General features: G+C 47.6%; 1 protein-coding gene across 1 annotated transcript in view; it reads left to right on the top strand.

Annotated features, from left to right (window-relative positions):
* thg1l (tRNA-histidine guanylyltransferase 1-like) overlaps nt 1–9,082 on the top strand; it is a 53,448-nt gene extending 44,366 nt beyond the window's left edge. The window contains exon 7 of the mRNA XM_085995110.1: nt 8,737–9,082. Within this exon, the coding sequence (XP_085851236.1) occupies nt 8,737–8,745 (9 nt within the window). The 3' untranslated portion in view covers nt 8,746–9,082. The remainder of the gene's footprint in view (nt 1–8,736) is intronic.
* The last annotated feature ends 5,452 nt before the right edge of the window (nt 9,083–14,534 follow it).

The following is a 14,534-nucleotide window of genomic DNA, read 5'->3' as shown; positions in this document are numbered from 1 at the left end:
GGACCTTTGTGTGCAAATTGGCTGCTGCAAAACAGTGACTGAACTTCAAAAGCACTTCATTGGGCTGTCCTGAGCAAAAGGCATCATATAAATGCAAGATCTGACCATGGTATCAATCTTGGCTCAGTTGCTAACACTCTTGCCTCTGAGTCAGAAGGTTGTGCATTCCAGCCCCACAACAGAGACTTGAGCACAGAATCCAGGTTGACAATCCAGTGCAGTACAGAGGGAGTGCTGCACTGTTGAAGGTACTGTCTTTCAGAAGAGGCGTTAAACTTAGGTCCCATCTGCCCGATCAGGTGGACATAAAAGGTCCCATGGCCCTATTTGAAGAGCAGGGGAGGTCACCTAATATTTATCCCTCAACCAACATTTATGTAACAGATTACCTGGTCATTATCTTGTTTGTAGGACTTTGTGGCAAATTAGCTACCATGTTTGCCTACACTACAACAACAACTACACTTCTGTCTTCAAGGAGGAAGACACAAAAAACCTCCCAGAAATACGAGAAAACCAAATGTGTGGCGAGAATGAGGAACTTAGTATTAGTTAAAAAAAAACAGTACCAGCAAAATTAATGGGACTATGATGCGCTATCAATTACTCATAAAAGACGGAGAGTTAGAAGAGTAACTAAAGGCTTTTATTAGCAAAGAACAGAGCATGTCTCTCGTGGTTGACTGGGTTCCAAGAAGGCAGGGGGCTGCCGAGCGGTCACCTTTATACCTGGGCCTGTGGGTGGAGCCAGGGGCGGAGCCAGCAGAGACATGCTGAGGCATGCATAGGTACAACAACAACAACAACAGTGGTTTACCACATTCACCCCTTGTTTAAAATTGAGTCTGGCGGGGTGAAGTGTACTAAAGGTTCGTGTAAGTAAGTCTATCAGGTGGCCTTGTATGCCGTCCTGATCGTCGCGGTGATGGTGCCGCATCCAACGTTGAATCAGGCGTCTCATTGAGTGGTTGGGTGGTCAATGACGGGTCCTGAGGCTGCGGCATGCCGTCTAGCGGGGTTGGGTTGTGGGTAGTGGTGGATGGCAATGGTAGTGTTTCAGGGACACCCGAAGGTGCGAGATCTCGTGTGGAGGCTGTGTCCTCCCGCACGTCCGGGTACGCTATGTAAGTGTACTGGGGGTAGGCGAGGGTAGTGGTGGGTGGCGAAGGAGGTGTTTCGGGGGCACCCGAAGGTGCGAGGTCTCGTATGGAGACTGTGTCCTCCCGCCCGTCCGGGTACACCACGTAAGCATACTGAGGGTTGGCATGGAGGAGGCTCACCCTCTCGACCAGGGGGCCCGTCTTATGGGACCTCACGTGCTTCCGCAGTAGGACGGGTCCTGGAGAAGTCAGCCATGTCGGTAACGAGATCCCCGATGTGGACTTCCTGGGGAAGGAGAACATTCTCTCATGAGGGGTGGCATTGGTGGCTGTACAGAGCAGTGACCGAATGGAATGGAGCGCCGCAGGGAGGACCTCCTGCCAGCGAGAGGTCGGAAGGCCCTTAGATTTCAAGTTTAAAAGGACTGCCTTCCAGACCGTCGCATTCTCCCTTTCCACCTGGCCATTCCCCTGGAGGTTGTAGCTGGTGGTCCTGCTTGTAGCAATACTTCTCGCGAGCAGGTACTGACGAAGTTCGTCGCTCATAAAGGATGAGCCCCTGTCGCTATGAATATAGCTAGGGAAACCGAACAAGGCGAAGGTCATTCAGACATTTAATGACCGTGGTACTGGTCATGTCTGAGCAAGGGATGGTAAACGGGAGTACTCGTCAATTATGTTGAAGTACACATTGCGGTCAGAGGAGGGGAGGGGCCCTTTAAAATCGACGCTCAGCCGTTCAAAGGGGCGCGTGGCTTTGATCAGGCTTGCTCTGTCTGGCCGATAAAAATGCGGTTTGCACTCGGCACAGATGCCTCCAATGTCGCACACCTTCCACAATGGCCTGGGCCTCCTTTTCGACAGAGGAGTGTCGAATCTCGGGGCCCTGGAGGGTCCTTGAGAAAAAGGCCACGGGTCTCCCCGCCTGGTTAAGGGTTGCAGCTAGGGCAAAGTCGGATGCGTCGCTCTCCACTTGGAAAGTGATGGACTCATCCACTGCATGCATCGTGGCCCTCGCAATATCTCTTTGAGAGTGAAGGCTGCACAGGCCTCTGCTGCCAGGGGGAAGGAGGTGGACTTGAGGGGTCTGGCTTTGTCCGCATAGTTGGGCACCCACTGAGCATAGTACGAGAAAAACCCTAGGCATCTCTTCAGTGCTTTTTGGCAGTGGGGGAGGGGGAGCTCCATAAGGGGGCGCATCCTGTCGGGGTCGGGGCCGATGACTCCGTTCTCCACTACACAGCCAAGAATGGCAAGGCGCTTGGTACGAAACATACATTTGTCCTTGTTGTATGTTAGGTTCAGCCGCTGGGCCGTACGGAGGAATTTCTCTAGGTTAACATAATGGTCCTGGTCGCGGCCGCAGATGGTGACGTTGTCTAGATAGGGGAAAGTGGCCTGGAGCGCGTTCTGGTCGACCATCCGGTCCATCTCCCGTTGGAAGACTGAAACCCCGTTGGTGACGCCGAAGGGAACTCTGAGGAAGTGGTAGAGACGACCGTCAGCTTCAAAAGCTGTGTACTGGCGGTCCTCAGCCCTGATGGGGAGCTGGTGGTATGCCGACTTTAGATCAATCGTCGAGAACACCCGGTATTGTGCTATCTGATTGACCATGTCAGATATGCGGGGGAGTGGGTATGCATCTAGCTGGGTGTAGCGATTGATCGTCTGGCTGTAGTCAATAACTAGGCGCTGTTTTTCGCCAGTATTCACTACCACCACTTGTGTTCGCCATGGGCTGGTGCTGCTTTCAATAATCCCTTCAGGAGTCTCGCTACCTCTGATTTAATGAAGCTCCTATCCCCGGCACTGTAATGCCTGCTTTTGGTAGCGATGGGCTTACAGTCGCGGGTGAGGTTAGCGAACAAGGAGGGGGGGGGGGGGGGACTTTAAGGGTGGAGAGGCTGCAAATGGTGCGCGGCGGGCGATTTAAAAGCTGCTGGCTGCAGACTGAGTGGGGGGAGGGGTCCGTCGTATGCTAATGTGACACTCTGTGGCACTGAAAATCCAACCCCAGTAGAACGGCAGCGCAGAGATGGGGCAGGACCAGGAGTTTAAAATTTTTGTATTCTGTGCCCCTTACTGAAAGGGTCACTACACAGTAGCCACCGACATCCGCTGACTGGGCTTTGGAAGCCAAAGAGATTCGATGGCGCGTCTGCAGGACCGGGAGAGAGTAACTGCGCACCGTGTCGGGGTGGATAAAGCTCTGTGCTCCCGCTGTCAAAAAGGCAGGTAGTGGCGCGGCCGTTTACCGTAATGTCCATCATGGACCTGGACAGTTGATGAGGGAGAGATTGGTCCAGCGTCACGGAGGCCAGCGTATGGTCAAGCGAGTCGATGTGGTCGTCAGATGAGGCGGTGGTTGAGTCCGGGTCCCCCGTGGTTGAAGTTGGAGACGTCCAAGATGGCGGACAAAATGGCGGCGCCCATGATCCCGATCCCCACGCGGCTGGGGGAGCCCAAGATGGCGGACAAGATGACTGCCCCCACGGTTCACATGCGGCGCTGCGGACGTTAGCGGTTTTACCTTTGCAGGCGCTGACATAGTGTCCTTCCCGCAGCCGGAGCAGGTAGCGTTTCTTGCCGGGCAGCGTGCTCTGGGGTGTTTTGCCTGGCCACAAAAATAACACTTCTGTGCCTTGGACATCGCAGCAGCAGTTGAAGGTGGCGGTCCCATGACCCAAGGTTGTGGCGTCCACGTTGCGGAGCGGTTAGGGGAGAAGGCGTCCATATTCCTGTGGGCCGCGTCGAGCGAGAGCGCGAGGGACACTGCCTTTCTCGGGTCCATTTCTCCCTTTTCCAACAGTCTCTGCCGGGAGTAGTCGGACCTTAGACCCGCAACGAAAGCATCTCGGATCAGTCCCTCCGTGTGTGCTGCGGCTGATACTTCTTTGCAATCGCAGCCTCGGCCGAGTATCCGTAGTGCCTGTAGGAAGGCCTCCACCGATTCCCCGGGCTGCTGTCTGCGGGATCTTAAGAGGTGCCTGGCATAGACCGTATTTACCGGGCGTGCGTATTGCCCTTTTAGCAGATCGATAGCCGCCGCGTGGGTCGTCTCGTCCTGGATTATTGTATAAACTTGGTGGCTCACCTTTGAGGCCAGGATTTCCAGCTTGTTTTCGTCCTGGGTCACAGTTGAGGCTTGCAGGTAGGCCTCGAAGCAACACAGCCAATGCGCGAATTTGGTAGCCGAACCCGCTTCTTGGGGGTCTAGGTCCAGGCATGTTGGTCTGAGGGCTCGCAGCAGCTCCTGCTTCTCAGCGTTTGGTGCAGCAGCCTGCTGCTCAGCGTTTGTTGTCGACATTTTGTTTTTGCTAATAAAATTGATGCGCTATCAATTACTCATAAAAGACGGAGCGTTAGGAGAGTAACTAAAGGCTTTTATTAGCAAAGAACAGAGCATGTCTCTCGTGGTTGACTGGGTTCCAAGAAGGCAGGGGGCTGCTGAGCGGTCACCTTTATACCTGGGCCTGTGGGTGGAGCCAGGGGCGGAGCCAACAGAGACATGCATAGGTACAACAGTGTGCAACAACAACAACGGTGGTTTACCACAGACTAAAAGTCAATAAATCCCAAGGACCAGATGACCTACATCCTAGGGTTTTGAAAGAAGTGGCCATTGAGATAGTGGACGCATTGGTTGTCATCTTCCAAAATTCTATAGATTCTGGAATGGTTCCTGCAGATTGGAGGATCGCAAATGTAACCCCGCTATTTAAGAAAGGAGGCGGAGAGAAAACGGGGAACTACAAACCTGTTAGCCTCACATTATAATAGATTTCAGCATTTTCCCAACTACTAAAGGATGCAATAACTGGGGACGTGGAAACTAATAGTAAGATTGGGCAGAGTCAACATGGATTTATGAAAGGGAAATCCTGTTTAACAAACCTATTTGAGTTCTTTGAGAATGTAACTAGTGAAGTAAACAAAGGGGAACCGGTAGATGATGTGTATTTGGATTTTCAGAAGGCCTTTAATAAGATTCCACACAAGAGTTGGTGAACAAAATTAGGGCATATGGAATTGGGGGTAATATACTAGCATGGATTGAGAATTGGTTAACAGACAGAAAACAAAGAGTAGGGATAAACAGGTCTTTTTCAGGATGGCAGGCTGTGACTAGTGGGGTACCGCAAGGATCGGTGCTTGGGCCCCAGCTATTCACAATCTATATCAATGATTTGGATGAGGGGACGAAATGTAACATTTCCAAATTTGCTGATGATACAAAGCTAGGTGGCAGTGTCGGATGTGAAGAGGCGTCAAGGGGATCTCGACAGGCTCAGTGAGTGGGCTAGAACATGGCAGATGGAATATAATGTGGATAAATGTGAAGTTATCCACTTTGGTAGAAAAATCAGAAAGGCAGAGTATTTCCTAAATGGTGAAAGATTGGGGAATGCAGATGCTTCAAGGGACTTGGGTGTCCTTGTACATGAGTCACAAAGTGAATGTGCAGGTGCAGCAAGTCATTAGGATGGCAAATGGCATGCTGGCCTTCATTACAAAAGGATTTGAGTGCATGAGTAAAGAAGTCTTACTCCAATTATATAGGACCTTGGTGAGACCACACCTGGAGTACTGTGTACAATTTTGGTCTCCTTACCTAAGGAAGGATATATTTGCCATAGAGGGAGTGCATTGAATGGCAGAGCAGGCTCGAATGGCCTACTCCTGCTCCTGTTTCTTATGTTCTTAAAAAGGTGGGGAAGTGAAAAGGAAAACAAAAGAAACATGAATTCTCTATAGGCTAGCAAAAAGGAATACGTGACAAGACTGTTTTAAGTAAAGAGAAAGCCAATTAGCAAATGCCTTCAGCCACACTAGTCTGAAAGTGTCTGATCTTGGAAGCTAAGCAGAGTCAGGCCTGGTTAGTACTTAGATGGGAGACTGCCTGGGAATACCAGGTGCAGTAGGCTTTTGCTGCCAGCAGAAGCTGCTCACAGCTCCACACACTCTCACTGCAGTGCTGCTCGTGCTTCCACACTCTCTCTCTCTCTCTCTCTTTCCTTTGCCCATTTTTTTGCTGCATCTTCTCCTGATGTTACACAAAGGCAAAGGGGGCAAGACAGTGACAAAAAAAGCAGAACAAAATAAACTAGCAAAAAAGCACACACCGACGCAGTAGAGAGGACAGATAAGGTACATAAAAAACTAGGAGGGGCAAACAGCAACAGACAAACAATTGTGTAGAAGGAGCAGAAATTACATGGAGGGACAAAGCAAAGCCCACGAGCATTGGTTTGGAATGCGTGTGTGTTAATGCGAGGAATGCTGCAAATAAGGTTGACTAATTGCAGGCGCTCGTTGCCACATGGGGTTATGGTATAAGTGGCTGTAACGCAGACCTGACTTGAACAGGGGCAGGAATGGCGACTAAACATTCCTGGCTACAATGTATTCAGGAGGGATGGGGAAGGGCAAAAGACGGAGGAGGCAGGTGTGTTGGCTGTATTGATCAAGAATAATATTACACTTCTATAGAGGGAAGATATACTAGAGTTTCAAAGACAATCTCTTTGGTTAGTGTTAAAGGAACAGAAAAGGAGCTGTAACATGGCTTGGTCTTTACTATAGACCCCAAATAATGAGGAGGAGATAGAGGAGCAAAGCTGTAGGCAAATTTCAGTGATTGTGGGATGGAGACAAAGATTGGCCAGGAAAACATTAAATGAGAAAAGGCAGACCTTCAACACAGAGATACTTCAGTACAAACCAAACATTTTTCCACAAGGAGGAAGAATTTTAAAATATTTCATTAGTGTAAAGTAGTCAGTTTCTTAGTACATTAAGTATTTTTTCATTTTTAAAAGGTGCCTTTGTGTCCTTGCACCTTAAAAAAAGACAGCTTAATTTTAAGCATCTCCTCAAAAGCCCACAATTGGGCGCATAATAGCGGAAACTCATCATGGCGATTAATTAGATTTTTTTTAAAAAGCAGCGCTTAATTTTAAGTAAAGAGAAATCCAATCAGCAAATGCCTACAGCCACACTAGTCTGAAAACGCCCGAACTTGTCTGATCTCAGAAGCTAAGGAGAGTCAGGCCTAGTTAGTACTTGGATTGTGACTGCCTGGGAATACCAGGTGCAGTAGGCTTTTGCTGCCAGCAGAGGCTGCTCACAGCACCACACATTCACACTGCAGTTCATCAACCACCAACCATTTTGCTGCTCGCTCCTCCACACACTCACTCACTCGCTTTCCTTGACTAAATTGGGCGGCTTTCAAAGAACAGCCCCCTACGGTGCTGTAGGATTCTATGATTTTGCTGATCAGTTTTAAGTGAAAGTGTCATACATTTAATGCCTTGTTACTGTTATGAGTTCACTTTTATTATGAAATAGTAAAAACTGGTTACTGGTGCATTGGTCATTACTGGTTATAATCCAGATATTTCCTTTAGTGGTATAGATACAGACGTGCGTGAATTCTGCGTGGCCTGTAGTTTATTGTTCAAGCTGTTGAATTGGTCCAATTGCATGTGTGGGATGTTCAGTCATGTGTTATGCCCCTGAGGTGCCCACTCACATCCAGAACATGTATAAATATGGTTAAATGACAAGCTGGGTCATATGGGTTGCTGGGGACAGCCAAAGAACCTGTATCTTTTCCCCCTCTCTTGCTCACTGAGCCACTCAAATAGTACCTGGTACCTATTCTTCATCTACCTAGGGCTAAAACCTGCATTTGTCAGTAGTTTTAGTGATTAGTGACCATCCTTGACAGAGATAAACGGGCACTCCTTCGAACCATTTTAACCACAGGTTGATGGGAACCAGGCAGATCATCTGTGGCAGACTTGGTCAACCCAGACCTAAGCCACGCAGCTGGCTTAACAGCTTAAACGAGGTACGCACACATGCATGCACGCGCTCACACACCCCTCTCCATAGCTATTACAGAGGACCTTTCAGAATATCCCATTGCTTTTTACAATTGGGGAAAGAAAGCATTATTTCCAATGGTTATATTTGTTGGCTTAAAATAAATTGCACCTTTTTTAATCAAGGAGTTATTCCATAAATTATGACTTGCCAGTTAAACATGAAGGCTCTGGTTCCTTCTCATGGCACTGCAGAGATGTGGAATTGTGTGTGCTCTGAAGCACAAGCCCAACTGAACCCACAGCTCCTCTTCACATATAGCCTTCAAATGAGCTATTGCGCCATAAGTCTCGGTATATGTCCCCAGTCCACCTGGCGCTGGATGTTGCCTTTATGATGTGGTGTTCCCTTTCTCTTGCCGTCCAGTGACAGAAAGCAAAGGAGCATCTTTAAGAAGTGGGCTTATTCCAGCATCCATACAGAAGTGGAAGGGCTGTATTAATCCTGTTCTTCCCCCCGCCCCCCTCAATTTGGGAAAACACTAGCTTCCCACAGTGGCCAATTTGTGGATCAACGTTCATGGAATTATTGGTCCAGATCCACATCCCATTACTCTGTAGGGCAAACTATTCGAGAAGGATATTAAGCGACTTGGGATGTTTTCTTACATTAAAGGTGCTTTACAAATGCAAGTTGGGATTGCGACCCTGAACTAAAAGTTGGTGGAAAAACAATAGCAGCGTGAAACTTTGTGCCCTCTGGAGTTTGACGGTGATGATAAGCATCGTCCTCTTTACTGTTGCAGGCTGCCTGATGCTGTATAGGACGTATTTGGACCGACTTTCAAAAGCTGCTGTTCGAGTCGGTCTTTCCAGGTCCAATAGGGAAACCAACAGAATTGGCCGAGGGTTCCTTTGGGTCGCGCTACACGTGCGTGCTCAGAGTTGCAAAACTATGGCTGTCATGAATCAGTCATTCATGAAAGAAAGACTTATGAAATAATAGTGAGCGGCCTACAGGTGGCGCTGTCCAGTGAGTGTATAAATACTCTGGCACGGGCCCCGCTTGCGCAGGACATTAACAGGAACTAGTGAAGGACACACCTAGACCTCTGTTGTAAAACAGTTGATTAAAGCTTTGTTTAATGCTTAGACCAAGTGCCTAGTAGTTTTCTTGCGTCAATGGCTAAAAGTCAATTTGACTAGGTTTGCAACTTCGAAGTTGATGATACCCGTCTGCAAACCTGCAGGGTTGTGGTTCGACTGGACAGCCGGAACTTTCACAGGTGAGTGGAAAGCAATATCGTTCAATAGCTACTGAAATTATAGATAGGTAAATGATCGATTGTATTTCAAAGCATTTTGAGGCATTTTTTGCAGTCCATAAACTTAAACTCATCCAAAACTCTGCTGCCCATATCCGAACTCGCACCAAGTCCTGTTCACCCATCACTTCTGTGCTCGCTGACCTACATTGGCCCCCATTTCATTAACATAGGAACAGGAGTAGGCTATTCAGCTCCTCCAGCAGCTTAATGGGAAGATTGCTCGAGGTCCCACGCAGGCTGCTCAATGGATTTACAATTGAAATAACCACGCATGTGTAAGAAATTGAATGGGCCGCGCAGCCAAAACAAATTAGCTGGAACATTGCCCTCAAGCCTGTTCCACCATTCAGTAAGATCGTTGGCGATCTGTATCTTAAATCCACCCACTGCCTTGGCTCCATATCCTTTTATACACTTGGCTAGCAAAAATCTATCAATCTCAGATTTTAAATTATAAATTAAGCTAGCATCTACTGCTTTTTGTGGGAGAGAGTTCCACACTTGCAGTTAAAAGGAGCAGTCCCAAGAGGCAGGAGTCTGGGAGCGGATCTGGAGAGAGCACAGCGAGAGCGGAGCAGTTCAAAGGAGCGGCAGCAACTCTACAGAGGCAGTTTTTGAAAAAAAGTGACATCGGCACAAGGGAAGGAGCTGATTGGTGAGTAGCTGGTAAGTGTATTTTTTTTTAAGTTTACAAGTTGATTTCTGCTGAGTTAGTTAATAGCTTATTAAATAGAGCCAAAGAGCTGATTGGTGAGTAGCTGGGGAGTGTTTTTTGTTAAGTTTTATGTTTATTTCTGCTGCATTAGTTCTTAGTCCATTAAATGGAGGCATGGTAGGGCAGCTCAGTCCTGTGGCGTGCACATCCTGTGACATGTGGGAAGTCCTGGACGCTTCGCGTAGCCTAGACGACCACATGTGCGGGAAGTGACGCCAGCTACAGCAACTTGAGCTCCGGGTTTCAGAGCTTGAGCGGCGGCTGGAGTCACGGCGGTGCAGAGAGTTACGTGGATAGCACGTTTCTAGAGGTGGTCACCCCGCAGCTTAAGAATATGCAGACAGAGGGGGGAATGGGTGATCGTCAAACAGAAGGAGGACCACCAGGCAGGTAGTGCAGGAGTCCTGGAATGCAGCACGCTCGCCAACCAGTATTCGGTTCTGAGTACTGGTGAGGGCGATGGTTCCTCTGGGGAGTGCAGCCAGATTCAAGTCCACGGCACCACGGGTGGCTTAGCTGCACAGTGGGGGCGGGGGGGAAGGAAAAAGAGTGGAAGAGCAATAGTGGTAGGGGATTCAATAGTTAGGGGAGCAGACAGGCGTTTGTGCGACTGTAGATGTGACTCCAGGATGCTATGTTGCCTCCCTGGTGCCAGGGTCAAGGATGTCACTGAGCGGCTGCAGGACACCGAGGGGGGGGAGGGTGAACAGCCAGAGGTCATTGTCCATATCGGTACCAATGACATAAGCAGAAAGAAGGATGAGGTCCTGCAGGCAGAGTTTAGGGAGCTAGGAGAGAGATTAAAAACCAGGACCTCAAGGTAGTAATCTCCAGATTACTCCCAGTGCCACATGCTAGTGAGTACAGGAATAGGAGGATAGAATCGATGAATGCGTGGCTGGAGAGATGGTGCAGGAGGGAGGGCTTTAGATTCCGGAGGCATTGGGACCATTTCTGGGGAAGGTGGAACCTGTACAAGCCAGATGGGTTACACCTCAACAGAGCCGGGACCAATATTCTCTCGGAGATCTGTTAGTGATGTTGGGGAGGGTTTAAACAAGCTTGGAAGGGGGATGGGCACCAGCATGTAGGAATAGAAAAAGAGGAAGTAGTTGCAGTGTTGGACAGTAGTAGAGAAGAAAGCAGTACGAGGGGCAGAAGTAGTACCATATTGGATAGGAGCAGACTAAGAAAGACTATGAAAAATTCAAAAATGGGTTTAAAATGCATGTACGTAAATGCACAGTGTGGTGAATAAGGTTGGTGAGCTACAAGTACAATTAGCCGTGTGGCAATATAATATTGTGGCAATAACAAACGTGGCTTAAAAACGGTGGGGACTTGGCACTTAATATTCAAGGGTATAAGGTGTTCAGAAAAGATAGGGAAGGTAAAAAGGGAGGCGGGGTGGCAGTGCTGATCAAGGAAGACATTGTAGTGTTGGAAAGGGAGGATGTTCTTGAGGGGACAAGGACCAAATCCATTTGGTTAGAGTCGAGGAACAAATTGGGTATGATCATGCTATTGGGGGTATTCTATAGGCCTCCAAATGGTGAGAGGGAGGTAGAGGAGCAAATTTGCAGGGAAATCGCAGAGATATCCAAGAGCTGTAGAGTGGTATTGGGGGACTTTAATTACCCAAATATCGATTGGGATAACGCTAGGGTAAAGGGAAAGGAATTTCTGAAATGTGTTCAGGAGAATTTCCATGACCAATATGCTCTTGGCCCAACTAGGAAGGAGGCATTGCTAGATATGGTGCTGGGGAATGAGGTGGGCCAGGTCGACCAAGTGCCTGTGGGAGAACACTTGGGTACGAGTGATCATCGTATCATAAGATTTAGATTAGCAATGGAGAGGAGCAAAGAACAATCTAGAGTGGAACTTCTAAACTGGAATAGGGCTAACTTCAATGGGATGCGAAAGAATCTAGCCAGGGTAAAGTGGAGCCAAAGACCGACAAAAACTAACTGAACAATGGGTGATCTTTAAAAAGGTGTACCAAGCTAGGTACCTTCCAACAAGAGGGAAGGGTAAGGAAACCAAAGCAAGGGCTCCTTGGATGATGAAGGAGATAGAGAAGATGACGGGGGAAAAAAAAAAGAGGGCATATGATGCATGTCTGGTGAATTCTTCAAGGGAGAACCAAACCAAATACAATAAGTTGAGGGGAAGAGATGAAGAAAATAAGATTGGCAAAGAGAATATATGAGTGTAGCATAGCGGTTAACATAAAAGGGAACCTAAAAATCTTCTACCGGCATGTAAGCAGTAAGTGGGTAGTAAGAGGCAGGGTGGGGCCTAGTAGAGACAAAGGTGGTCATATATGCTTAGAGGCGCAGGGCAACGCTAGAATACTCTGCTTTGTATCGGTGTGTACTAAGGAGATGGATGCTGACAAAATATCGGTAGAAGTGGAAAAGGTAGAAACAATGGAAGGGGTTCAAGGAAGTGTACAAGGACAATCCTAGTAACTACAGGCCTGTCAGTTTAACATCAGTGGTGGGTAAAGCTTTAGAAACAATAATCAAGGAAAAAATTAACAGGCACTTGGAGAAGGTTAAGCTAATTAAGGAGAGCCAACACAGATTTGTAAAAGGCAGATTGTGTTTGACTAATCTAATTGAATCTTTGGATGAAGTAACAGAGGATTGATGAAGGAAATGCAATGGATGTTGTCTACATGGATTTTCAGAAGGCATTTGACAAAGTACCACAGAGAAGGCTGGTTATCAAAATTGAGGCTCATGGAATAGGTGGGTCAGTGGCAGCTTGGATAAGGAATTGGCTTAAGGACAGAAAACAGCAAGTTGTGGTAAAAGGCTGTTTTTCCAGACTGGAGGATGGTAGACAGTAGTGTTCCCCAAGGGTCAGTGCTGGGGCCACTGCTTTTTTTGATATAAATAGATGACCTCGATATTGGAATACAGAGTAGAATTTCTAAATTTGCCAATGACACCAAACTTGGGGGTGTGGCAAACAGTGATGATACCAATCGACTGCAACAGGACATAGAAAGGCTAGCAGAATGGGCAGACAAGTGGCAGATGGAATTTAATAGAGAAGTGCAAGGTGATGCATTTTGGCAGAAGGAACAGGGAGAGGCAATATACACTTAATGGCACAGTTCTAAAGAGTGTGCAGGGACAGAGGGACCTGGGAGTTAATGTGCATAGGTCCCTGAAGGTAGCAGGACATGTGGAGAGTGTGGTTAACAAAGCATATGGGATCTTGGACTTCAAAAATAGAGGTATGGAGTAAAAAAGTAGAAAAGTTATGCTGAATCTTTATAAAGTGCTGGTTAGGCCACAACTGGAGTATTGCATGCAGTTCTGGTCACCACACTTTAGGAAGGATGTGAAGGCCCTGGAGGGGGTGCAGAGGAGATTTACCAGAATGGTTCTGGGGTTGGGGGATCTTAGCTACAAGGACAGATTGGAGAAGCTGCATTGGCTTTAATTAGAGCAAAGGAGGTTGAGGGGTGATTTGATAGAAGTGTACAAGATTATGATGGGTTCGGATAGGCTAGACAGGGAAAGGCTGTTCCCACTAGTTGATGGTACAAGGACTAGGGGACACAGATTTAAGGTTTTGGGCAAGAGATTAAGGGGGGGGGGGGGCTGAGGGGAAGAACTTTTTTTTATATAAACGCAGCGAGTGGCAATGACCTGGAATTTGCTGCCGACGGAAGTGGTGGAAGTGGAGACGCTTGATGTTTTCAAGGGGAGACTGGATAGGCACTTGAGAGAAATAAACTTGCAGGACTACAGCAGGGGAAATGAGACTGACTGAATTGCTCGAGAGCCGGCACGAACTCGATGGGCCGAATGGCCTCCTATGCAGTTATGACTGAGCTCTGAAATGCCTTGGGACATCTTACGCTAAGGTGCTATATAAAAAAAGTGTTATATAAATGCAAGTTGTATTAGGTGCCACATAAAAGGTTATTACACAAGATTAGGGCTCATGGGGTTGGGGTAATATGGTAGCATGGATAGAGGATTGGTTAACAGACAGAAATCAGAGAGTAGGGAATAAACGGATCTTTTTCAGGTCGGCAGGCTGTAACTAGTGGGGTGCTGCAAGGATCAGCGTTGGGGCCTCAGCTATTTACAATCTATATTAATGACCTAGATGACGGGACCGAGTGTAATTTATTCAAGTTTGCTGATGATACAAAGCTAGGTGGGACAGTAAGCTGTGAGGAGAACAGAGTCTGCAAAGGGATATAGATAGACTAAGTGAGTGGGCAGTAAGGTGGCAGATGGAGTATAATGTAAAGAAATGAGAGATTAGTCACTTTGGTAGGAAGAATAGAAAAAGAATATTTTTAAATGGTGAGAAGCTTTCAAATGTTGGTGTTCAGAGAGATTTGTGTGTCCTCGTGCAAGAAACACAAAGCTAGCACATAGGTACAGCAAGCAATAAGGAAGGCAAATGGCATGTTGGCCTTTATTGCAAGGGGGTTGGAGTATAAGAGTAAGGAAGTCTTGCTACAATTGTACAGGGCCTTGGTGAGACCACACCTGGAGTACTGTGCACAGTTCTGGTCTCCTTATCT

Source organism: Somniosus microcephalus, chromosome 8 (genome assembly GCF_052327205.1).
Source record: "Somniosus microcephalus isolate GS21.2 chromosome 8, FLI_Smic_1.0, whole genome shotgun sequence".
Classification (NCBI taxonomy): Eukaryota; Metazoa; Chordata; class Chondrichthyes; order Squaliformes; family Somniosidae; genus Somniosus; species Somniosus microcephalus.
This window is presented reverse-complemented; position numbering and strand designations above follow the sequence as displayed.